The 27593-nt window shown below is 42.8% G+C and overlaps 1 protein-coding gene across 5 annotated transcripts in view; it reads right to left on the bottom strand.

Annotated features, from left to right (window-relative positions):
- The window catches only part of LOC308300409 (dystrobrevin beta-like), a 75769-nt gene that overhangs the window by 11930 nt on the left and 36246 nt on the right, over positions 1-27593 (bottom strand). For all 5 annotated transcript variants that reach the window (XR_013962819.1, XR_013962820.1, XR_013962821.1 and 2 more), the window contains exons 7-15: positions 27483-27593; positions 26546-26648; positions 24493-24659; positions 22344-22468; positions 17822-17893; positions 15873-15950; positions 10436-10520; positions 7731-7816; positions 2761-2874 (exon numbers count right to left, since the gene is read on the bottom strand). The exon at positions 27483-27593 is cut by the window's right edge and continues 44 nt beyond it. Coding sequence is in view for 2 of the 5 variants with exons in the window: in XM_080744233.1 (XP_080600359.1) it covers positions 2761-2874; positions 7731-7816; positions 10436-10520; positions 15873-15950; positions 17822-17893; positions 22344-22468; positions 24493-24659; positions 26546-26648; positions 27483-27593 (941 nt within the window). In the remaining 3 variants the exon portion in view is untranslated. The remainder of the gene's footprint in view (positions 1-2760; positions 2875-7730; positions 7817-10435; positions 10521-15872; positions 15951-17821; positions 17894-22343; positions 22469-24492; positions 24660-26545; positions 26649-27482) is intronic.

Below are 27593 nucleotides of genomic sequence, written 5' to 3'. Positions count from 1 at the left end.
TGGTTCTGAGCTGGCAGGCGTCACGCTGAAGAAGACCGCAACATGTTGTGTGTGTTAACAGTGTGTTAACCCATTTAGAACGGGTACACATTTTGTATATCATTATTTTATGCTTTAACTATTGAAAAATAGCAGATATACAAGCTCACAGCGCGGCACCGAGTGCCGCGCTGCGAGCTTGTAGATCTGCTATTTTTGAAAAATCGTGAAAATTTGAATTTTGACCCGATTCTATAAGTGTCTTTTGAATCCTTCTAAGATTTTTTGAAAAACCTATGTTTCTATGTCAGCAATCTGGCCAGCCATCGTCAAAAGAAAAGGTCCTTTTCACTTCAACTGGAGCTCAGTTAGTCTGTTCTTGAGAGACTACTATGTCAGTGGTAACAAACCTTTTCATGTGAAGGACCCCCAAAATGATATTTATTTGGCCACGGACCCCCATCTCAAAATATTTAGTTCCAGGGACCACCCAGAAGCAAAATTTGAGTTACAAACGTTCGCTTTGAAAATACATATATTCAAAGATTTGCACACATTTTCACGACTTTTTTCAAAAATAGCAGATCTACAAGCTCGCAGCGCGGCACTCGGTGCCGCGCTGTGAGCTTGTATATCTGCTATTTTTCAATAGTTAAAGCATCCACAAATGTTAGGCCTAAATGGGTTAATGTATCATGTTTTTGTGTGTATTAACAGTGTGTTATGTATCATGTGTTTGTGTGTATTAACAGTGTGTTATGTATCATGTGTTTGTGGCTAGCATTCCAGCTATAGTGTCTTATGCCAATTATTTGTTCTCACCTCCTGTTATTTTACAGTTTGTGGACAATTCTGGCTGCCAAACACAAATCATTAAGAACCAACAAACATAATAATTATGTTTATATTTTATCCACAAGTAAGCTAAACACAGTTTGACACGATGTTGTTCCTACTTAATAAACCAAACATAGTGGGCTGGATGAGAACACGTAAACAAGGGTCTTGGTAATCAGTCCATCTTTGAAGCTACTGGTAACAGTGTCAAGATCTGGAGGAAAAATATTAGTTTTACTACTGGCACTATATGTCTATGTGAGACTACTAAAGCCCACTCTCCACTGCGCCGATATGGACCCCCCTCGGGGGCGGAAGAAAAGTCAAGTCAGAAAGTCATCTGCTGCCGACAAGCTGTCACCGGCAAGAGACACTTGCTGTTGATATCGCAGTGCAGACGGGTCGTAACCCGTTGATGAAGAACTGATCAGGTTTGCCGTCCTCGCTAGCTGTCGATAAATCCCGTAGTGATGAGGGAGGGAAATGCTGACTACTGGTGCAGAAGCAAGCCTAAATACCGGTAAGCCAGAGTCATTTGCCCGTCGCACATCTGAACTAGATACCACATGCTCAATCTCAACTCTCAATTCCTATACCAATCGATAAACTCCAAAGCAAAGCTAAACTACACTCCAGTGACAAGCCCAAACAAAAGCAAAAAGCAATTATGAATATGTACCGGTAAGTGACTTTACAGGAAAAGAAAACAAACCCAAAATCGCTTATAATAAGCAACACTGGCAACACGGTTTGCAGACCAGAGCTGCAGTGCAGACTACTGCCGCGGCCGACTATAGTTTGTGCCAACTTGTGCTGACTAATGCTAGTTTGTTTGAGTTGGAAAGAGTCTCTTTGTGTTGGAAATAGTCTCTTGTAATCTGTTTGGTGGAGAGTCACCTTAAGTCAGAGGTTCACAAGGGACCCCCCTTGTGAACCTCTGACTTAAGGTGACTCTCCAACTTAATGTGCAACATTGTTTTCTCACTCAACAGTAAACAAACCAACATGAAGTTTAAGTGTATAGAGGGTACCTGCACATTTCCAACGTGACACTTTGAGGACCTTTTAATACCTCTAAAATGACAAATTAAACATTGGTCATTGGTCCCCTGTTAAAAATGATTATTTGGGTTGAGAACTACTGCCTTAGGGCTCGAAACACACTGCCCGACTTTTTGAGCCGTTTATGCTGTCGCCGACAACTTTTGGCGCTCGCCGACAAAAACGGCGATCTGCTGCAAGATCCGGCTTTGCACGCCGGGGTTTTACTCGCTGTGTGTGAAAAGCACTGCGAGAAGATCCGTGCACGATTCCAGCAGTCGCCGACAGCTTCCCGAGTGTTTCTAGATAGGCCTATATAGCAGCTTTGATATACCCCACCCCCGAGTGTGCGCTCTCTCTCTCTCTCTCTCTCTCTCTGTGTCAAATGGAGACGCACGGAGCGGAGTGGAGAGAGAAAGAAAGGGAGATAATTTAACATGAGGAGAGCTGGAGACTGGAGAGGGCATTATTACGCAGTGGACCGTCCAGCATATCAGATCACTAGTAATATTGCTGTTTCCTGACTTTCATCATAATAATATAGATGCCGTTTCATAGCAATATAAAACCAAAAACGCATCTCACAATATGTTGATGAAACCACGCAGCAGCATATGGCAGTGGCGTAGCCAGAAATGACATTTTATTAGGCGAAATGCCAGCCGAAATGCCAGCCAAAATGCCAGTCCACGCAAAATCGCACAGTGTGTTCGAGCCCTTAAGTGAACAACAGCAAATGGCAACACCTGTTAAAGGTTAAAGGTGGGGAGATAAGCTTGTTGGTAGAGGTGGGGTGGTGGTGTGGGATACTTTGCAGCCACTGTTCTAAAAGCCTCTAAAAGCCTCTAGTCACTGCTCGCTTCCCACAGGTCTCCGGTGACTCCTGGGCAGACTGACTCGTACCTGAGCTGTCGCAGCTCGGCCAGCAGCGTGGGGTTGGTGCTGCCCTTCTCCGGACTGGGATGGCACGTTGCCTCGTGCTCCGAGCGCAGACGCTGGATCTCTGCCAAGATCTCTCTGGGAAGAGAGAGAGACACATGACATACACACACAACCAGTGTTCATTTCTTCAGCAAATTTTGATTTAGTCTTTTTTTGAATAACACACAATTAGTCTTAGTCCTGTCTTAGTCTTCTGAAATTATTTAAGTCTAGTCTAGTCTTAGTCGACTAAATACCAGTAAGGCTCCCTAATCAGGAGATAAGCGACCGTAGGTCACTTATCTCCACAAATAGGGCAAAAATGTGTTTTGCCAAAACCTTCCTCATCCATGTTGATGACATGAGTGTAGACATACTGTGTAGTGATTTTCGTGATTTTAGGGCAAAATCTGTAGGAGCAGTGTCCAAAAATGTGTTTTTAAAAATCGGCCTGGAGGTGGCGCTATATGGGAGAGATTCATGTTGATGGGATGAGTGTAGACATACTGTGTACCGATTTGCGTGATTTTAGGGCAAAAATTGTAGGAGCAGTGTCCAAAAATGTGTTTTGCAAGAATCGGCCTCATGGTGGCGCTAGAAGAGGGCCATGTGAGAAATGAGGGGTGGGGTCTCCGCGCCGGCAAGGCGGACGAATAGGTACCGGCCCCGGCTGTCCCGGTCACTCCTAGCCGGAGTTAGGGCATTTTATGTGAGCTGCAGTGTAGGGGGTCCTCCACTGGGGGCGCCACCACTTTTGCATCCGTTCTGGAGCACCAGGAGTCGGTGGTCCCCGGGAATTCCCCGTGAGAAGCCCCGTTGGGGTGGTCATTTGGTCAGTTTAGCACATTTGTTCATTTTTTACATCTGGGCGTCCCCCAGGGACCTGGGGGTCCCTGTCTGCAAAATGTGGCATGGATCGGGGCAACGGTTGCGGAGATATGAGCAGGGCAAGAGTGTGACGTGTGAGGTGTGACAGACAGACTGACGGACTGACGGACTGACGGACTGACGGACTTACACTTTGTGCAGGGTTTGATAGTAAATGCGACCTACGGTCGCAATAACAAGAATTGACACACAGTCAATATAAAATCTGTGGATTGGTGTGTTGACGTTGGTGTAAAAAAAGTTTGAAAAAAATTTTTTTTTGAAAAAAAAAAAAAGTTTGAAAAAAAAAAAAAAAAAAAAAAAGTTTAGGTCCAAAAATGTGTTAAAAAATCGACCTGATGGTGGCGCTATATGGGACAGATCCATGTCGATGAGATAAGTGTAGACATACTGTGTAGCGATTTGTGTGATTTTAGGGCAAAAACTGTAGGAGCAGTATTCAAAAATGTGTTTTAAAAAATTTGGCGGGGGTCCCTGGAGCTGCGGGGGTCCCTGGAAGGGTGGAGGTTGTGGATTGGCAGACAAGGATTGTGTGTGGAAAATTTCACATGGATAGGGGCAAAAAAGTGTGACGTGACGTGACAGACAGACTGACGGACAGACAGGCGGTGGAGGTTTTCATAGTAACTGCGACCTGACGGTCGCAATTATAATCATTAGTATTGTTTATTTTAATTATTATTATTAAGGAACTCTAGAAATCTCAGTTGGAACTGATGGATGGATGGATGGATGGATTATTTTAGAGTAAGCTACTTTATTTACCATTATTGTGTACTCCGCCACATGGGGAGCAATCTTCAATTCAATCTTCAATTCAAAGAAGCTTTATTGGCATGAGAACACAAACGTTTACACAGTGGTGGAAAAATTACCTACATTTTTATAATTAAGTAAAAGTATCAATTCTGCAATGTAGAATCACTCTGTTACAAGTAAAAGTCCAGAATTAAAAATGTACTTGAGTAAAAGTACAAAAGTATTGGTATCCCACCCAGACGCCCCAATACTGGACTGCCACCGGGTCCCAAAAGGCAGCCCCCAGACATCAGAAATTTAAAAAAACAAAACAAAAACATAATAGGTTATATAATCCCAGAGGGAAGGTGCTATGTGGCGACATATTTATCTAAAAGGTAAAAAAAGAAAAAAAAAACTAATGTCCATGAGTCAGTTGTAAAATAAAGTAAGGCCTGCCAGTCGAGAGAGGCTGCTGTTACAACCAAAAAAGAAAAAGTAACAAAAATAGTAGTGATACCACCTCCCAGCCGGCAGAGGCAGCGTAGAACCATTAATTGTCGAGCGCATAGGTCGAGCGTGGTTCAGAGTTCAGAGTTCACAGTTTGGTCCATCCTGTCAGAGGCACACAATGGCGGCCACCGACCAAAAACAAACAACTCAGGCTATCAGCATATTAGAGCCACATCGTAAGATGAAGTATAAAAACAACGAAAACATGTCGAGAAGTCTCGACTACAATCATGTCATCATAAAGTGCAAAGCATTCGATCGCTCTCTAACACTTAACTAAACCGCCGTAACGTAATCGTCATGTACGGAGAGAAAGAAACAGCGCATATTAGCATACCACAGGCGCAATAGAATTCGCCGTAAACAAAATACCCAATTGAGTAAACAAGTGGTTCGCATTAACCGTTGGAACGGACATGTCTACATACGCCGTTTGATCATATAATATCAGTCAAAAAAGGGTTGCGTATTTTCGTCAGAAAAGGAAATAGGAAAATTAAAGAAAGAAAAAACCCTGTTAGCATGTACTAGCTAGTTAGCCAACCCCACACACTATCGCCCATTCCCGTCTGTCTTTCAATGTTATATGAGATACTTAAAGTGTGGTTCCTGTGGAAATAAGCCTCGGCTTTCTAGGATCTCTAGTTGACCTTGTACCAGTGATTTGTACTGTCATGAAACTGTACTTTTTTCTATTGCAAACTTCTAATAAATTCTTCAATCAATCAATCAGTTATTGCTTTGTAGATTAGCATTATTGGGCTAAATGTAAAGACGCTACGCTGCGCCAACCGTGAGCAGTTTAACAAATTTGCTACGTACGTCTACACAAACGGTCAGATTACAAAGATAAATTGCTTAGTGAAGGCTCACGGATGTCACCATAGGGTACGCTCCAGCAGAATGTCCCGTAATGATCGTATTATTTAAAGAGGAGCATTTTAATCCGATCGGTCGTCGTTTCCTTAAAAAGGTATTAATGTATCTAAGTGCAGTACACCTCGCAACCGATGGGGTCGCATGGCTGAAAAACAACAGAAAATGACGTCTGATCGGATTAAAATGCTGTTTATTAAACAATACGAAAGATACAGGTAATTCTGCTTGAGCGTACCATACTGTGACATCTGTGAGACTTCAGTAAGCACTTTATCTTTGAAATATGAACGTTTTTGTAGACGTACATAGCAAATAGGTTTAACTGCTCAACACGAGGTTGAAGTGAATGTATTACACACCGTGACTCGTGCGTTAGCCTGCAGCTAGCGCTAGCTAGCGTTAGCCTGCAGCTAGCGCTAGCTAACGTTAGCGTTAGCCGTTAGCCACACATCCAGAATAGTCTAAGTCAATTTTCCAACGGCGAGTGAACGATTGCATTCCGAGTTGGGTCGCCGTTTTATTCCATGAGTAATTGTGTATAACATGTCTGCGTTAGCCTGCAGCTAGCGCTAGCTAGCGTTAGCCTGCAGCTAGCGCTAGCTAACGTTAGCGTTAGCCGTTAGCCACACATCCAGAATAGTCTAATTAATATATGTCAATTTTCCAACGGCGAGTGAACGATTGCATTCCGTGTCCTTCATGGATTTTTTTCCCCCTGGCTGTCAATGTTTTTATTGTTCAAAAAGAAAACGTTCTGAACGTTAAAACTAGATAGTTTTACGATCATAACAATGTGACAAACGGATCGGATCCTTTTTTTCCAAACTCGAGAAGAAGAACAGCGCAAGGCCGCTCCCAGAGCCCTAGAATGGAGAGTTGCGTGTCCGCGGTGACACCACTCTCTGATTATACTGCTCTGGCCGCTCCCAATCATGACACTAGCTTGGTTACCATGTGACATGCGACAGCCAATCGGCAAATAGGTGACCTAGGTGACCTAGGTCGCCTGAATGTCTCAGGACAATGTAACGTGTTTAATGTAATCTGTTTCACAGATTTAAAAATATTTTAGTCTCAGTCTTTTGGGATTAGTCTTAGACTTTTAGTCTTCGTCTTTTAGGATTGTCTTCTACTGCCTGTCATTGTCTTCTACTGTCTGTTACTTGGTCAAACTAAACCATACATAAAAGATGTATTTGGCTTTAATTTCATTGCAGTTTCATACCAGTGTTAATTTGTACAGCCATTAGTCTTAGACTTAGATTTAGTCTTAGTCTTTTGAATAACACACCATTTTAGGCTAAATATAACCACATAACTCTGAACAAGTCATTGTCTTCTACTGCCTGTTACTTGGTTAAACTAAACCATACATAAAAGATGTATTTGGCTTTAATTTCATTGCAGTTACATACCAGTGTTAATTTGTACAGCCATTAGTCTTAGACTTGGATCTAGTCTTTGTGTATTGAATAACACACATAATAGTCTTAGTCTTCTGAAATTGTTTTAGTCTAGTCTAGTCTTATCGACAAAATATCAAAATCTTGACTATCAAAATTAACACTGCATACACCTTAATGCGGCCCTCAGGTTAATATCAGAATACTGATATATTATTGATTTCAGCTGTTACAATTCCAAACATGATCTGTTTTAATTCCGTCAGTCTATACTAGTAGCTTAAGGACTAGTATAGTAGTATTAAAATGATCTACAAGCTCAAAACGCATCGCAGCGCGATGCGTTTTGAGCTTGTAGATCTGCTATTTTTGCTTCTTTTGTATGAGATACTGGAATAACAAAGTAGGACTTGGCAATATGCAATGTGGCCCTCTGGAGTGAAGGTGGAAATATTGTGGCCCTCGCCATCATCAAAGTTGCCCACCCCTGTTCTATGTATATGGCCTACTGTATTTTGCCCGTTTCTTTACCTGTTCTTGCTCTCCAGCTGAGCGATGAGCTCCCTCTGTTGTTTATTGATGTCAAAGTTGAAGCTGCGATTGGGTATCCCTCTGTCCTGGAATACATGGACAGTTCATTTTAGACCAATACTCTCATCCAGAGAGATTTGTACACACACACACACACACACACACACACACACACACACACACACACACACACACACACACACACACACACACACACACACACACACACACACACACACACCCTCTACACCAAATATCTTTGCCAAAAACAGGCGATCTACAAGCTCACAATGCAATGCGATCATTGCGTGCAATGGACTTTTGGGCTAATATCCCCTAGAGAAAAACTACATTTTAGAAATGCCCCCCCCCCCCCTCCACTACACCCCTGGGGTGAATGATGTCTAGCTAACCAGACAAGCCCATTATGATACTCTCACAGCCTTGATGATTTCGTACGAGGGTTTAATAAAGTATGTATAACAAAGAAATCTTTATCTTTTTTTTTTAGCTCCCATTCATGGTTTTGTTTACCGGAACCACCCGTGAATCCCTCTGATATATTTGACTGGCCAGCTTCTCAAATTGGGGCACTACAGACTCTGAGACACGCCTAGAAAATTCCGCAAAGGCGATTAATGTCAAAACCGCTCTGAATAAGTGAGAGAATAAACTAGGCCTACTGTAAACCATAGTTATAATTTGCACCTGCTTTGAAACCTCCCCGGCATGGCTAGACTGCGTGTCACGATTCTGTCTAGATAGGGCAACGAGCTGCTTCTCATCAGTCATTGGAACACAGGAGGGATTAGGATTGGCTTTCCTCAGCCTGCCTACACAGATGGAACTGGAATATCTGTGTCCGCTTCTTCTTTTTCTGCACAAACTGGCTTTGGGCACCAAGGTGGTCTCATCTTTCAACATGAAGAACGAGAGAATATGCTCTAAGTAAAGTTTGCATTTTTGTAAATTAGACGCTACACTAAGTTAGACACTAGAGAGGCGAGAGGTTAGCTGTAGACTATAGCAAGGGTTCCCAAACTCTTTTGTCTCAGGGCACCCCATAAATATTTTTTTAATCCGAGGCACCCCTACATTATAATTTTCACTCCCAGCACCTTATATTTATATCATATTGTCGTTGTCGGGTGGAAACCTTGTATGTCCAAAACCGTTCGTTTTGTATTTATCATCTATAAAATGTACTAAACTAGTGAAAACAGCCGATCAGCACACAACACCTCGTATCGGCGTTGTGTGCTTGTAGATCTGCTGTTTTCACTAGTTTAGTTTTGTGAGACAGTCTTGTTGAAGCAGGGCTTTGCTTTAGCAAAAGATGTACACATTTGAAACTTGGAGATACGAGGTTTCTGCCCGACAGTGACGATATTTTAGTGATTATGTTGTGAGGAAAACGTTGAGATAACAGCCATTTTGTTTAGAACTGACTGAAAATTTGGACTTTGGACTTCAAGTTTAAAATGATACTAAATATTTTTGTGTCCAAATAAATTCCAAATATTATCAAATTATCTCGCGGCACCCCTGGACTGCCGTCACGGCACCCCAGGGTGCCCCGTCGCCCACTTTGAAAACCACTGGACTAATAGTAGTGAGAGGTTAGCTTACAACCCAACTCAGAGTATCATTAATTTGACTGCCTTAATAAGGGCAGTAATAATAAACAACATAATCCCTAAAATATGCCATGAATATAAGGTACTGGGAGTGAAAATGATGAATGTCATGTGGGTAATATTATAGTATAATGTAGGGGTGCCTCGGATGAAAAATATATTTATAGGGGTGCCCTGGGCCCAAAAAGGTTTGGGAACCCCTGGTCTACACAGGGCACATACAGACAAACACTTGTGACAGACGGCTGGCCCCTTCGGTGCCACACTATTCACGTTATTCCTGGCCCCGCCCCCGGCTTCCTGTTCATATCCTGAAAGAGGCGGAGGCTGAAAAAGCTGGCCTGAAAAACATCATTTGGTTTCCAGTTGTCCTTGCATCAAAGTGTCAGTAGTTGGCGTTCTAGGCTCTGGGCTCTGAATGTACCTGGGTTGCCATGTCAGCTTATAATAAGCAATTTGTGACTCTAAAAAAATAGTTGCTTATTGGGCTTACTTTCTAATATTCTTCCAGTGGTTCCCAAATCTTTTCATATCAAGGACCCCAGATTACATATTTGTCCACAGTCGCAGACCCCAATCTGAAAATATGTGGTGCCAGGGACCTCCACACAGATTTATGTTGTTAAAATGTTTCAAAAATATTCAAAAAAATGTTTTCCCTCAATATTTTTTAAATAGCAAATATACAAGCTTACAATGTGTCGCAATGTGACACATTGTGAGCTTGCTGATCTGCTATTTTCAAATGTGAATGTAAAGTAGTATAGCCTACTGTAGTTGCTTCTGTTGGGCTTATTTCTTTGGCAAAATCTGGCAACAGACAATTCCATGTCACTTCCTTACTTGGGAGGAAGTGAAAAGATGTTTATGAAGCAGCACACAAAGAAAAATGCTCCAGCGCCCTCTGTAAAAGGAAAATGGCAGCCTCCATAGAATGGCCAGGAATATGGTGAATATGGTACAGCTAGTGACCTTTATTGTTCAGCCCTCATCCATTCTGTGTCGTCACAGAGTGAGATGTGAAATGAATACATGTATAGTTTCTGCTGTGTGAAGAGATGGACTCACTGAGGGGTCGGTGTCTGCCAGCCGCGAGGCGTAGCGGGCGATCAGTTTGTGCTCCTCGTCCTGTCTGCTGGTGTTGTCCGCCGCACTGAAAACAAACAGCAACGTCCATCAGCACAGCGGTGAGCAATGAGAACCAAATTTACACCATTCCTTCTCCAAGGGGCCTTTTCCACCGGCAAAGAACCGGTTCCAGAACCAGTGCCGGTTCAACTTTCTTGGAACCTTGGTTCGTTCTTGCGAACCGGCTTGCGTTTCCACCAGATTGAACCATGATTGAACCAGAGGAACCAAGGATGTCGTGGTTCCCGTTCGGAACCAACTTTTACGGTTCAGAACCAACTCTCAAGCTCACCTCTGGCTCATCCCATAGGCGAGAGAAAGAACCAGAACCGGTTCTTTAGCGGTGGGAAAGGCCCCCCAGTGAGTTCCAGGGGTTCCCCAGCATCAGAATCTCTTTAACAACTTTCACCCTATTTTATACTTTGTCTATTCTAAAGAGACTGTAGAGTGTGTAGATCTGCTACTTTCGAAACATTTTGAAAAATCTTGAAAACTTGAAAAAATGGAATTCTTGGATGTGGAACTTTAACACACATCTTCTGTTATGGGGTCCCTGGCACAATATTTTCTCAAAAATATCAATGACATACTTGACATGAAAATGTTTGAGCACCACTCAATAAGACATTATTACATTTCCTGTTACTGACACGAACAAGCTGGTAATAAAATAGTGTTGTCAGCTTTGTGATGCGAATCATTCAGCATCAAGGTTTGAAAATGAAAAATAATGCGAGACAAAAGCCAGTATTAACAGATTCAAAAAGAAAGTTGAGGAGATTCAACATCTTGTGCTATCTAGACTTTAAAGATAGTTTTACGGGACAGGTTTGATGCAAATGCTGCTGTCTTTTTTTTTAACTAATTTTTATCCCACAATTTTGTAACCCATTTTTTCCCCCAGTGCTAATTCTGAGAAATGATTCTGCGGCCGAGTATATGGCACTATTAGAAAAAGTTATATTTACTCAATAAAATCACTGAATATCATGTATGTGATTGTTTGAGTAGGTCACACCAAACGAAATGAGTAAAAATCCAACTGTTCGTTTTGAGTTAGATGTACATATATTATTTGAGTTAATTTCGTGAGAATAAATTAGTATTTGACCAACTGATTTTATTCATGAATTATACTCAATTTGTTTTGGTAATTTTCCTTCATAATATTTGAGTATGGAGTACTTATATGGATCAATTTAAAAAGACCCTTAATTATTATTCATTCCAAATAAATAATCTTTCATCTCTCACAACAACCTAAACAATTGAGTAGATATGACTAAGATTCAAAATTGTACACAAGGGTTCATGGGAAAAAAAGGGTTCATGGGAAAATTCTACTGGAACATTCTGTCAACAAACAGCAGCAGCAGCAGCAGCACACATCTTTTTCAACAAGAGACCTGGAGAGTGTTTGCAAATATTGGTAAGTAGATTTACTGTATCTTTGTGCATATAGGCTACACAAATGTATTGGGTATAACTTGTGTTCTTTACAAAGGTTTGCAGCTAGTTAAGGTCACAGTGAGGGTAATGTGCAAGCCCTCTAGTCATGACTTTTTGCATTTATTACAAGCTATGCACAGCTGCATACAATGGTGTGTACAATGAAGATAAAATGCACAGGTAGGCCTACATATTATCTACATGTATCTATTATGGTGTTCAATGAGGATTACATGTGTAAAAAAACTTGGAAAAAGTATGAAGTAAATAAGCAACATGATTATACAGTATTCCTTGATTTTGGTTTGGCCAAGTAATTATTGGAATCATAAATTGACTAAGCCTCACATGGTGTCAGTTATTTGAATTATTATCTTTTTTCTTCTTCAGAAATGCTCAAATGACCAATTTACAAGCTCAAGCTCATTGTCATTGTAGTTAACCACTTGTATACCCTAGCATCCCTATCCTGGGGGAAAATACCAGATCTATAATCTCACGTCTTCTTTTTTACTCTCTTCCCCTCATCTCTGTCTTCCAGGTTAGTGCAAAGTTCAGGATGATCACCACACTGAATCTTGAGCCAAAATGTATGGCAATGTTGGACTTCTATACCCCCAAACTACTGTCCATGTTCCAGTCCAAGAAGGGCAGTTTGGGCACAAATGAGTATTCTACTTCAGGTATGAAACTTTCATTTACTCTAACTGCTTTAATTATATTTCACCTGGCTAATGACAATAATTACTACATTAATTTATGCTAAACTCATCTTTATCCCCTGCAACTCTCTCTCCTGATTATTCATTTCTAAATGTATGTCTTAATAGCTACTAAGGACAGTCTCCCAGCTTCCGTTGCTAAAACTGGGTTGTGGAAACAATTGTATTGCCAAAGTTTATGTTAGTTTATGAAAGTGCAGTCATACTTTTTCTTTATTGTTCAAATAATTATGTTTCTATTCTGCAGAGAGGAATCCCCAATCACCGAACACGAGAGGTCATCATCCGATGTCTCGTCGACCATCTGGAAGAAGATAGTGTCAAGATCAAGGACTTTCAAGTTAGTAAAATAAATGTTTTGACGTTTTAATGTCATCGTGGATGAGACCATCACATGCAAAGGAACAGCATAGTGATGTCCAGAGAAGGTTGTGACATTGGCTGAATGGCTGTTGCATCCGTTGCATGTCTGGTCCAACTGATTCAAGATTATGCCCAGGGCTGCATGTGTGGAGACAGCTAGGATTGCTCAATGTGTGTCTGTGTGTCTTGTAACATTTAGCCTGAAAGTGAGCTCTAAACAATTATCTTCACAATGTGTGCAGGAAGGAAGCTGCTGGTGCACCTGTCAGAGCAGAAGAGAAGTTGACAGAGGAGGTGATGATGAAGATGAAGATCTACCTGCTGCAGAACCAAGAGGACTCAATGAATGAACCTACTGATGTAGGTATTGTGATTCACATCACTGCCCTCAACAATCTTGGGGATCTGCTGCTATCTGTTGGGACTGTTCTATGCCTTTAATCTGAGATACCCCAAGAACCTCAGATATGGTCTTGAGATGTTCCAAAAAGTACTAGTTGAGTTGGATCCCGGACACCTTTCAGCCAAAGTTCAGAGACTGAAAAAATGTCTGCTTGCCGACTACTGTTCAGCAAGATGCTCTCAGAACGTGGGTATAACCTACTGAAAGTGGATTTATTGTCAAAACAGCATTTTTGCAATGGTATTTGTTGCTGATAGTAATTAGTTAATGTAAAGTGTTTGTTTCTGGTGCATTCGAGTCATAATGCAAACAGGTCAGTTTAGCATATAGACATTACACGTGTGCATAGTCAATATGTTTAAATGTTGAGCTACTGTAAATGCTTATTTATTATTTCATATTCCAAGTTGTGATTTCCTTTCATGCCAAATGGCCTCTGACTGTCTTCTTTAATGTATTTTGTGGTTATGACTTACTGTTTATTTGATGGGCTCATTGTTCTTATGGTGCATAATGTTTGACAGACTGCTTACTTACAGTATGCACAGTTCAATTAGAGGTACTTATATACAGTATTGTGAACACACACTGCTCTTTAGTAAACAGAACATTTTAAAAGTGTCAGGGATATACCCCTTTCCTGATCATTATCTTTAAACATATTGTTTTTGCAGGCATTGTTGCATGTCATTTACATACTAAAGTATGTTGAATGTTCATACTTGATGTGGTGTTACACTGGTCAAAATTAGTTGATTAAAAACATAATTATCTGCATAATTATTTCATGTGTATTCATTTGACATCATGTACTCCTGGAGTAAAAGGTAAAGTAAATGAAAGGGGTAAAATGGTACTATATGAATTAAATCAATAAAAGTAAATGAATAGAGTAAATGTGACATATTTGTTTTGTTAAATTATACTCTAATATTCAATTAGATCTACTTAATATTTCAATTTATTTACTTGTAGTCTTTTGTGGCATTGACTGAATAATTTAATTATATCTACTCAATTTCTTTAGGTCATTGTACTCAATTTTAGTTGTTAATAAGTACGTAAACGTTTTGGTTACTTTTACTCAAATTAATTGAGTATCATCTACCTGATTTCAGAACAGTAATATTTACTCAATATTTTTGAGTGTAAAAATGTTTCACCAATAAAATTGAGTAGAGCCTAGTTTTTGTTCTAAGAGTGTATGTAATCCTGGGCTCTGCTCTCCCTCTGCCACGCCTGGGGAGACAACGGACTGACCTCATGCTTCCTTCTATGCATGAGGAGTCCAAGTTGCTTCTTTTCACCTGACAGTGGAGATTTCCCTGGTTTGGACATAGCGCGTGGAAGGAACACGTTATTCCAACCAGTTCCTTTCCCCTCCATCAGGCGCCCCGGCTGGCCAGGGGGAGGCATAAATGCTGCTGTCTTAATGTTAATTTAACTCTGAATGCGTAAAAATAGTCTCAAAATGTAATGATCTCTGCTGACATTTGGCTAACAGAGAGAATTGAGAGGTACTCCATCACACTCTACCCTGCACCCTATAATGTAGATATGTTTCACAGCAGCCAATTTGACATGAAATAGTAGGGTAAACACAGGTGTTAACAAAGATAGTAATCGCTCAATTTACGTGAAACAGAGTCAGGGTGCTGGCAATGTCGACTCACTGGAAAGGCACAGCTTCATTAAATTAAAACGTGTTCAACGAATATTTAATGTCAATATGACTCGAACGGGTACACATTATTGTGTATTATTATTTTATGCTTTAACTATTGAAAAATAGCAGATATACAAGCTCACAGCGCGTCACCGAGTGCCGCGCTGCGAGCTTGTAGATCTGCTATTTTTGAAAAATCGTGAAAATTAGAATTTTGACCCGATTCTATAAGTGTCTTTTGAATCCTTCTATTTTTTGAAAAACCTATGTTTCTATGTCAGCAATCTGGCCAGCCATCGTCAAAGAAAAGGTCCTTTTCACTTAAATGGAGCTCAATCAGCCTGTTCTTGAGAGACTACTGTGTCAGTGGTTCTCAAACCTTTTCATGTTAAGCACCCCCAAAATGATATTTATTTGGCCACGGACCCCCATCTCAAAATATTTAGTTCCAGGGACCACCCAGAAGCAAAATTTGAGTTACGTGAGACGTTCGCTTTATAAATACATATATTCAAAGATTTTCCCCACATTTTCACGACTTTTTCAAAAATAGCAGATCTACAAGCTCGCAGTGAGCTGTGAGCTTGTATATCTGCTATTTTTCACTGGTTAAAGCATTCAATAATTCTAGGCCTAAATTGGTTAAAAAGGTAAATTGTATCTTGTCCGGGCCATCGTTCCCCTCTTTCCCTCCATGCCCACTTCCCCCATCACCCTCTCCTCTCCTCCCAGCTCTCCCCCCATCACCCTCTCCTCTCCTCCCAGAGCTCTCACCGTGGGCTGGCCTGCAGGCGATTGACGTAGGCGGCTATCAAGGCGTGCTCTTCATTCATGCGCTGAGCGGATGCCAAACTGAATCAAACAAGACACAAGGATAATTCAGTGATTCTGGAATCACATACTGTATGTCACATGCTGGACATCAGCCAGCTGATCCATGCTTACCGGTAGGTTCCATTAAAGGAGTAGTTCACCCCCAAAATGACTTTTTTTCTATTGATTACTCACCCCATGGAGACTTGAATTCATGGATATGTTTTTGTTTTTGTCACATTCCTAAGCCAATAAAGCCCCCATTGATTCCTGAATAAATGGGGGTACATTTATTATAATCAAATTATTGGCTTGGGAATGCGACAAAAACAAAATAAATATCCATGAATTCAAGTCTCCATGACATGGGATGAGTAGTTGATAGAAAAGATAAAGTCATTTTGGGGGTGAACTACTCCTTTAACCACATAAAACCCTAGCATGTCTTTTCTGGGCATGCCATAACGGGCGAACATTCAACAAAAATAGATACACACGCCACGATTGAAGACAATCGGATCGGACGGTGCTAAAGAATGCGCAAGACGACTGTCTTGCGCATTCCATCTGACACACAAGAGGTTTCGTGCATTCAGAGAAAAATGCAAGAATGATGCAAGTTGGGAACGCAATAACCTTGAACCTTTCTGTACTTTCCTTTGTAAACATGAGCTAGTTCTCCTACACAGATACTCTATGCTTCTGTTGCTCTTTCACTGTGTTCATCGTATCCCATCTGTTTTTGATTCCACCATACCAAAGGCAAATGTCCACATGTGTGAACAAACGAAGGTTCTACATTAAAACAAAACAATCGGCTTTCTAGGAATAACCCAAACTGACAAGCACGGCTTTAAATCCTGAAGGGTTATGGATGAGTTTTGTGGTTTCTGGAACGGCAACATTTTGAAGCAATGCAGCCTGTGGCCTTCGGCAGGCCTGTGGTGTTGGCAAGATGCAAGAAAAAGGACCTTCGGGATCCACATGGGAATGGCATATGGCTCCAATGAGTATCTCGGGCCATGAGGCCAGCCTGTGACGTCAGTTGACTATGTGACATTCAGATACGGGCAAAGTTTCAGCTCGATTCGGGCCCCACTGACTTCCATTATATAATAATAAAAGTCAAATATTTCCAAAAATATAAAACATGTGAAAAGGAAAATAGTGGAGGTGATAAGTTTGCCAACTAGAAGTTTGATGACTCTGTGTATACTGTGTACCGATCAGTGTGATGTTTGGAAAGAATCTGTAGGAGTATGGGGGCGGCATAGCTCAGGGGTAGAGAAACCGTTATTAGAGCATGAAGGGTTCCCGAACGGTTCCCAGTTCGAAATCCGGGCTCCCCCTGAATTAATGTCGAAGAGTCCTTGAGCAAGACTCTGAACCCCACATTGCTCCCGGTGAGCAGGTTGGTGCCTTGCATGGTTTCCTCCGCCACCGGTGTATGAATGTGTGTGTGAATGGGTGAATGTAATGCACAATCTATGTAAAGCGCCTTGGATAAAAGCGCTATATAAATGCACCATTTACCATTTAGTACTGTCTTCAGTGTTTAGCAGAAATGAGCCTCCTGGTGGCGCTATAACAGGCCCATGTGAAAGCTTTGGGGCAGAGGGTCTGCTCCAGCATCCAGGAAGTGTGTGTGTGGACAGTTTCCCTGCGATCAAGCCAACGGTCCCGGAGATTAGTTGTCCACTGACTGACGGGCGGACGGACGAACGGAAAGGACGGACGGACGGACGGACGGACGGACGGACGGACGGACGGACGGACGGACGGACGGGGTGCAAAACATGGCCTCAGGCCTCATGCCTTTCGGCCTGGCAGAGACAAATTAAGGTTTACAAATTAGTTTTGGACATTGGTTTCCGTCCAAAAGCAACGAAATGTTAAGGCGGTTCTCTTACCTCCTGGGGGAGGCTGGGGGTGGAGGTGACAGCAACATGGCCTCACTGGTGTTTCCAACGGGGCGTGGGGGTCTGCAAGCACACACACACACACACACACACACACACACACACACACACACACACACACACACACACACACACACACACACACAACGGAAGCAGAGTCAGACCGACGAGATCAACTGAGCAAGCTATTGTCCAAGTGTCCAAAAATGTGTTTTTAAAAATCGGCCTGAAGGTGGCGCTATATGGGACAGATTCATGTTGATGGGATGATTGTAGACATACTGTGTAGCGATTTGCGTGATTTCAGGGCAAAAACTGTAGGAGCAGTGTCCAAAAATGTGTTTTAAAAATCGGCCTGAAGGTGGCGCTAGAAGAGGGCCATGTGAGAAATGAGGGGTGGGGTCTCCGCGTTGCCTTGGCGGACGAATAGGTACCGGAGGCGAATAAAATAAATTGTAGAAATTCAAAAAACTACGGCACCAAAGACCTGCTAAACAAACACACTTGCTACCACACACACACACGCATACACTCACACACACACACACACAGTCACGTGGTTTCGAGTGCATTCATGCAACAGTGAATAGTGTCGGTCTGAGCAAACACAGACAGGGCAAAGATCACCAGAGTGAGAAAGAATGAGAGAGAGTAGATCTAGTCTTAAAGCGGGAGAGAGAGAGAGAGAGAGAGAGAGAGAGGGAGAGAGAGAGGGATAAAGGTTTAAAAATAAACGAATACAAGAGAATCTGTCAAAGAGGATGACATAAACTTACAGGAAGTAAACATACTCACAAGGTGCAGGTTCAATAATACGATAGTCTAGTGTTCAAAGAGCTGCAGTGACCTAGTCTACCCTCCCTGGGGGGAAAACTAACCCTGTAGCTGTAGCTCCGCCCACAAAGGGCAGGGCCTCTGTAACCCACATGATCCAGTCGCGGGCTGTGGCTGAAATGTTATCAGCTTCTGCTATAATAGCAGTGGTTATCAAACGTTTTAATTAGGACATTCACGAATAGTGATTTTTAGTATTCAAATTATTCAACCTCAAAGTATTCGAAGCGTCGAATATTCGACAGGACTGGCCAAACTGTCAAATATTAAGTAAGCAAGAGGCGAACATTGTGAAAATAGCCGATCTACATCGCGTTGTGAGCATGTAGATCTGCTATTTTCACAATATTTATCTGCGGAACCGAGTCACATTAAATGTAATGCCTGCAATTCCAAGTGCTTGTCAGGGTGGGGGGTCCCCAGTTCAAATATGTTTATTTTGGGGGTCCCAGCCTAAAAAGGTTTGAGAACCCCTGGTATAGAGCATTAAAAAAATCATCCACCAGGGGCATTGACAACTCATTCTTATGCCTTCCTATCTAGACAAGTTTTATAAACTATATATTTTTCAAAGAGAAAACAATAAAACAATAAAAATAAGCGAATATTCGACCCTGGTGAACAACGATGAACTTTGATATTCGAATATTTGGTGAATGCCCTAGTTTTAATTTCAAGGTGCCCCATGCATAACTCTCACAGTTACAGACCTGTACGGGTACGTTTAGAACGCCTTCAAGGAATCCTAAGGGTCCCTGGACCCCACTTTGAGAACCACTGTGCTATAGCCATGTTGATTACCCACTTTAAAGAAAAAATAATGACATTTTCAGAAAATGTTACAATGCGGGGATTAAAGCAGAAACGAATCTCACGGCTGAACGTTTGTCAGGCCGTCCCAATGTGTGATTTGGGAGACAGAGTGAAAGGTGAGTTCACTTCACTGCTGTGTTTCCTAAACAGTTAACAGAATATGTCCAGTTATGTTGAGGTATTATCATTGTCCTTGCTGTTCTACATTCAACCAACCAAGCAATAGAATAAAGCAATGAGTCATTAGAGCTAGCAGTTTACAGGTCATTGTATAATGGCTGAGGAGCACAGTGAGGAACGACGCGAGTGCCTCCGGCCCTCTCAGACATTCACGGGCGGTGAGAAGCTGGTCAGAAGTAGCCTAGCACAGCTAAACAGTCCACCTTGTTAAAAAACAAGGTGGATCGCTAAACAAGGTGGGGATACTATACTGCAGTTAGTTAGCCCAATCTGGCTAGCCATCGTCAAAGAAAGGTTGATCCTTTTCACTTGACTGGAGCTCAGTTGTAACTCGAGCTCAGTTAGTTTGTTCTTGAGAGACTAGGCCAAGCCAGGTTAGGTTAGAAGCCCCACATGCAGTGGCGTCAGTTCAGAAAAAGCTAAGGTATGGCAACATGACAGGTGTCTTGCACGCGCGCCTTTGCGTGCATGCAAGACACCAGTCATCTTGCCATACCTTAGCAACAGGCATGATACATTTATTTTAAGAAGTACATTCTACGGTTTCTTGGGCTGGATATGGCAGCCTGGAATGGTTGTTCAAGTGCAGCTAAACTTGGCATGTTAGTAAACGTGCCACAATACCTTGTTAAAGTGACCATTTTGTTAAATTTTGCATTTGTAGCTATTTTACTGTAATTTAACAACATAATAACTAGAACAGATAGACAAAGAGACATTCATGGATTTATATTTAAAAGTAACTTTTATTTTCCCCTCTAGACCCAGGGTATGGCAGCTGCATACCCCTGCCATACCCAATTGACGCCCCTGCCCACATGGCCGTGGCTTGCAAGGAAAACAAGCGCTCCCCTTCCATCGTTCAGCTCCACGTCGTCTACCAAACGGAAACCAGCCAATCGGAATCAAGGAATAGGACACAGTTTTAGAACATGCATTCTACAGCTAGTTTGACCCATTCTAACTTACAGTGCTTTAACTGCGCTGAGAAGAGGTCCCTGGTCTGTGTACTACTACTGTACATACAGTGTGTGTGCATGAGGGTCTTACACTATGTTACTACTGTACATACAGTGTGTGTGCATGAGGGTCTTACACTATGTTACTACTGTACATACAGTGTGTGTGCATGAGGGTCTTACACTATGTTACTACCGTACATACAGTGTGTGTGCATGAGGGTCTTACACTATGGTACTACTGTACATACAGTGTGTGTGCATGAGGGTCTTACACTATGTTACTACTGTACATACAGTGTGTGTGCATGAGGGTCTTACACTATGGTACTACTGTACATACAGTGTGTGTGCATGAGGGTCTTACACTATGTTACTACTGTACATACAGTGTGTGTGCATGAGGGTCTTACACTATGTTACTACTGTACATACAGTGTGTGTGCATGAGGGTCTTACACTATGTTACTACCGTACATACAGTGTGTGTGTGCATGAGGGTCTTACACTATGTTACTACCGTACATACAGTGTGTGTGCATGAGGGTCTTACACTATGTTACTACTGTACATACAGTGTGTGTGTGTGTGTGTGTGTGTGTGTGTGTGTGTGTGCATGAGGGTCTTACACTATGTTACTACTGTACATACAGTGTGTGTGCATGAGGGTCTTACACTATGTTACTACTGTACATACAGTGTGTGTGTGTGTGTGTGTGTGTGTGTGTGTGTGTGTGTGCATGAGGGTCTTACACTATGTTACTACTGTACATACAGTGTGTGTGCATGAGGGTCTTACACTATGGTACTACCGTACATACAGTGTGTGTGCATGAGGGTCTTACACTATGTTACTACCGTACATACAGTGTGTGTGCATGAGGGTCTTACACTATGTTACTACTGTACATACAGTGTGTGTGCATGAGGGTCTTACACTATGTTACTACTGTACATACAGTGTGTGTGCATGAGGGTCTTACACTATGTTACTACTGTACATACAGTGTGTGTGCATGAGGGTCTCACACTATGTTACTACTGTACATACAGTGTGTGTGCATGAGGGTCTTACACTATGGTACTACTGTACATACAGTGTGTGTGCATGAGGGTCTTACACTATGTTACTATTGTACATACAGTGTGTGTGCATGAGGGTCTTACACTATGTTACTACTGTACATACAGCGTGTGTGCATGAGGGTCTTACAATATGTTACTACTGTACATACAGTGTGTGTGTGTGTGTGTGTGTGTGTGTGTGTGTGCGCATGAGGGTCTTACACTATGTTACTACTGTACATACAGTGTGTGTGTGTGTGTGTGTGTGTGTGTGTGTGTGCATGAGGGTCTTACACTATGTTACTACTGTACATACAGTGTGTGTGCATGAGGGTCTTACACTATGTTACTACTGTACATACAGTGTGTGTGCATGAGGGTCTTACACTATGTTACTACTGTACATACAGTGTGTGTGCATGAGGGTCTTACACTATGTTACTACTGTACATACAGTGTGTGTGCATGAGGGTCTTACACTATGTTACTACTGTACATACAGTGTGTGTGCATGAGGGTCTTACACTATGGTACTACTGTACATACAGTGTGTGTGCATGAGGGTCTTACACTATGTTACTACTGTACATACAGTGTGTGTGCATGAGGGTCTTACACTATGTTACTACTGTACATACAGTGTGTGTGCATGAGGGTCTTACACTATGTTAGCCAGGTTGAGGGTCCTCTCAGGCTCCTCGGGGTACAGGGGGTGCGAGGGCTGTCTGGACGACACACAGCCCAGGGTTCTGCTCAGCGCGCGGCCCAGCTTCACCGCAGAGGACTTCTATACTCAAACACACACACACGCACGCACACACACGCGCGCGCGCGCACGCACACGCACACGCACGCACACACACACACACACACACACACACACACACACACACACACACACACACACACACGCACACACAAACTAGTAAATAAAAGTAAAATATAGTACGTGTTGGTCTACATTATTCCCTTCCTGGAGAAGCTTGGAATGCTTTTGGTATTCTTTTCTAAAATTCTAAAATGGTAGGTGCACATTGTGTCCGACAAGGACAAAACAGTTCCTAACACCGGGATCATCAAGACAGAATGTCAGAATTCATGGCAAACTATACAGCAAAAACACAATTTCATGTTTTTCTGAAAATGTCTTTCTTCAGTTTTTGACTTTTTGTCTGAACCAGGCTATCTAGTCCCAATGTTGCTAGCTCTGAAGGAAAACGTAGATTTGCACTGTGCTAACCATGCTCCTTGGTAGAATAGCAGTAGAAAGGTTAAGTATCATCTTAACATCTTAAAGCTGTGCACTATGTAACTTTCCTCTACTCCTACCCCAGATTTTCTTTTTTTTACCTCTTTACCTTTTTACGTCTTTTTTTTTAGCTAATAGAGCCTGCCTGCTTGCTCAGGGGATATTTGTATCAGATCCTGTGTCCAGGTGAGACATGACATTTGACACAATCTAAATGTCTCAATTGAAGAGACAAAATCCAACCAACCCCAATAGACCGTTTGTCAGCCTGGACTGGCCAACCAGAAAAAAATCATTCACTTTTTGCTATCGGGGGTGGAGTTTGTGCAGTGGAGAATGTTGCTTCAGGCTTTCAACAACGGTCCGCTCTGCGGAGCACGGCGAGCGTGCAGTACGGCGCCGCGAGCTGATAGCGATTTCGATCATTATAATGAATAAGCTTCAACAGACTAGTTCACATGGACCTTATCAATGTAACTAAGAGTTACGATTGGGTACATATATTTTAAATGGGCAGAATTACGAAAGCCAGCCTATTATGTGAGTAGAACTATAATCTGTCTGTCATCTTCCTACCCAAGATGCACTGCACTTCCTCTTTCTATTTATCTCCTGTCTGATCCAGAGGATTAAACTAATTAAAACATATATTTTCGGGGGAAAACTACTGTAACTACTGTACTTTTTTCTTCCCTTTTTATTAATATCACATAGTACGGTCTATTGAAGGCTATAAGTTATACTGTATTAACATACTCTACCTACAATACAGACTGGACAAAATTAAAACGTATCAATTAAAAAAGTATTTTTCTTTTTTAACACATCGGACGCCCACGTGGTTTTGACGTCTTAATTTGCTGGTGCCCATGGCAACGCGTCATTTTACTTACCGGCGAGAGTACTGGCGAGAAAAGTAATCTGAGTAAATGTAATCCGAGTATGTCCTGTTTATTTTGCGAAAATCTTTTCTTTCAGTCAGGACCGTTTTTTATCATTTCTAAGCCACAGTGTTTGTGTTACGGCATGTAGAAGAGGCTGCCGTTTTGAGAAAAAAATGAAAAAAGGAAGTGAATCCGGAGAAAACAGCATTTTTGTGCAGCCGCTAAACAGGAAGTCAACGAGACACACAGCACGTCCGGGTGACGTAATTGCGCGCTGCATGTTGGGAAATGGAGTTTGTTTCATCACCGCGGTAGCCAAGTGCAGTAGCTACAGTACAGTATAGTTTACTGTACAACGCGTCAAACGCGTCGTGGGCCTCCAGCGACATCAAAGAAATTGACTTGTAGACACCACGTGGGCATCCGATGTGTTAAGATTCGTTTTTTGGGCTTTTATGCCTTTATTGGATAGGACAGTAGACTGACAGGACATTGAGGGAGAGATGGGGAGTGTCATGTGGCAAAGGTCGTCCAGATCGGGAATCGAACCGGCACACACACACACACACACACACACACACACACACACACACACACACACACACACACACACACACACACACACACACACACACTCAGCCCACTGGGGTCATCAGGGAGTTGCACTGGTTGCCTCACCCAGGTTGCGTGTTCCTTCATCTGATGCTGGCTGCTATGGGAACCGCTGGCATTGCCCCGCCAGAAGCAGTCCTGGCAGAGCTGGTAACCACGGCAACGAAGGCAGCGATAGCGAAAGCCCGTCATGCCGTGCCGGTGGCAGTAGGAGCAGTTCACTGGGTGGTAGACTGGAGAGAGAGAGAGAGAGAGAGAGAGAGAGAGAATAAACTCTCTGTGTGTGTGTGTGTGTGTGTGTGTGTGTGTGCGCGCGTGTGTGTGTGTGTGTTAGGGCCAGAGCATGTGAGCGGAGCGCGAGCGGAGCGCAAGCGGAGCGGAGCGGGCGTTTTTTTACGTGAGCGTCTTTTCAAATGGGTCTGAGCGGCTTTGGAGCGAGGATTTTCCTCCGCTCCGTGGGGCGCCGACCTCCTCAGCTCCTGGCCGACCCTGTTGGGGCCACGCACCGCACGTTTCCAACAAAACAGTGCCGATCGATGCAGTAGTGGCAGTGCAGCCATGTCGTCACCGCGGAGAGGAGAACAGACAGAGAATTCCCTTTATCACGATATCACTCAAGTCAAATGTATCTATATCATCCACACACGTAGGCTATGTTTATAATAAATATCCTACCTTGTGTCAGTTAAGTTATATATCACCAGCCAGTCAAAGAAGGATACGATTTGAAATGCAAGTGAGACTGATTTGGCTGAATGAAAAACACACGCCACGAGTCGCCTCCCGTTGTGGTGATTAATCAATAACCAACTGGATTTAATATTGCCCGTCTTATTAAAAAATACAATGCCTTAGATGGCGTATTTTGTAACATTGAAGGCAGCTCTCAATCAAGCCGAGGCTCACGTTACCGCAAGCATTTGTGTTGGGAACACTTGATGTGGAAAAGCAAAGGAGAAAGTGTTTCGGATATGGTAGCAAACTACTTTTTAAATTTTGGCTGCTGACTCTGATTGACGACCCTGAGCGGAGCGTGGAGCGAGTGCGGAGCGAGAAATGCGAAAATCAAGGTGAGCGACGGAGCGGCGGGGAGCGGAGCGGCCCGGTGGCCGACCAGAGTGATGAGCGAGCGGGACAAGAGCCCTCTGGAGCGCGGAGCGGCTTTCGTTGCCTCTCCACTCCGCTCACATGCTCTGGTTAGGGCATTAACGAAAAAGTCGACAAGTCGACTCAGTCGACTTCATTACACAAGTTGACTCCCACTAGAGAAAGTCGAAAGTCGAAGTTGAAAAAAAAAAAAACGTTCTATTGTGAAAATAGCAGATGTACATGCTCACGATGCGAGGCGTTGTGAGCATGTAGATCTGCTATTTTCACAATTTCTGCCTCCATATATTTGACAATTTGGACAATGTTTAATTTGCCATTTTAGAGGTATTAAAAAGTCCTTAAATTGGCACTTTAGAAATGTGAAGATACCCTCTATTACTGTTGATTGAGAAAACAATGTTTCACATTAAGTTAATCATCTGGGGACAACCCAAAATAATTGGGGGGTTGTGTGTGATGTGATGACGTCATTAAACGATAAAGTTGACTTCAACTCAACTTTTTACTAAGTCGAGTCGACTTGCAAAAATCACAAGTCGTTAATTCCCTAGTGTGTGTGTGTGTGTGTGTGTGGGTGCGTGAGCAAAATCAAACATCACCAAATGTTTTACCAAATATCTTGATATTGATAATATTGTGAGTTGGACGATGATCTCAAATATGTTTTCCTTTTCTCTCAATTCTCAGTTTTCTTTCCACAGAACGGCCACTAGAGGGCATGATAACCACGTTTTGATGGCTTTGAAGTGTAAAATAAGACAAAATCCACTCTCATATATAATGATATCGATATAATGTTGATATATTGCCCAGTGAGTGAGTGAGTGCGTGCATGCGCGTGCATGCATGAGTGCGTGCGTGTGTCAGTGTGTGTGTGTGTGTGTGAGTGTGTTTGTGTGCGTGCGTGCGTGTGTCAGTGTGTGTGTGTGTGTGTGTGTCTGTGTGTGTGTGTGTGTGTGTGTGTGTGTGTGCGTGTGTGTGTGCGTGCGTGCCTGCGTGCCAGTCTCACCATGCTCTACGCTGGCCAGGCGGTGCATCAGAGGCAGCCAGAGCAGACACTGAGGGGGCGGGTCGGCCACGATGTCCAGGAACATGTTTAACATCACCCTCTTCTGCAGCAAGAACAAAAACATACAGGAGTTAAACCACATGAACCACCATCTGGTGTTGGAAGCATGAAAACACTGCAGATTGATTCGGTCTTGGCTCTGTCAATTTTTACGCGATCTTTACAGTTAAAAAATCCTTGGAGAGTCCTACTTTCATGACCAATGACTAATTGTGTCCCTATTAAATCTATAAATATTTAAACGTTGGCTATTTGAAAATAGACGATCTACCAGCTCATATAGGTACATATCCGTCCATGTTTTTCTGTGCCAACAAGACGTTGGCTTGCCAACTTCACAGCATTTTTCTGTGTTGTTGTTGTTGTTGTCATTTATTCTACTCTTAAAGGGAACGACAGCCGCGACCTTGATTGGTGGATTAAAGTACCGCCCATGAATAATTCTTCAGCCGCTGTGAACCACAGCACAGATGTCTTAATAACCAAATTATAATATTCATGCCTCCAAAACGTTAGTGGATAGACGTAGTTCCCTCTTAGCGTGTGATTTTTTAAAAAGTGCAGCGAGAGCAGAGCAGTGCACCTGCTGGGGGAAACAGGAGCGGGCAGAGGAGTGAACGTTTACCTGCTGGGGGAAACAGGAGCGGGCAGAGGAGTGAACGTTTACCTGCTGTGGGAAACAGGAGCGGGCAGAGGAGTGAACGTTTACCTGCTGGGGGAAACAGGAGCGGGCAGAGGAGTGAACGTTTACCTGCTGGGGGAAACAGGAGGGGGCAGAGGAGTGAACGTTTACCTGCTGGGGGAAACAGGAGCGGGCAGAGGAGGGAACGTTTACCTGCTGGGGGAAACAGGAGCGGGCAGAGGAGTGAACGTTTACCTGCTGGGGGAAACAGGAGCGGGCCGAGGAGTGCGTGTAGCCGAAGGACGGCCCTTCGTGGACGGCAGTGGGCAGTTTGAGAGCCTCCCGCAGGAACCAGTCAAACTTGGA

Source organism: Nannobrachium achirus (assembly GCF_963921795.1).
Source record: "Nannobrachium achirus genome assembly, chromosome: 16".
Classification (NCBI taxonomy): Eukaryota; Metazoa; Chordata; class Actinopteri; order Myctophiformes; family Myctophidae; genus Nannobrachium; species Nannobrachium achirus.
The sequence above is the reverse complement of the archived record's forward strand: the minus strand, read 5'-3'. Positions and strand labels throughout refer to the sequence as shown.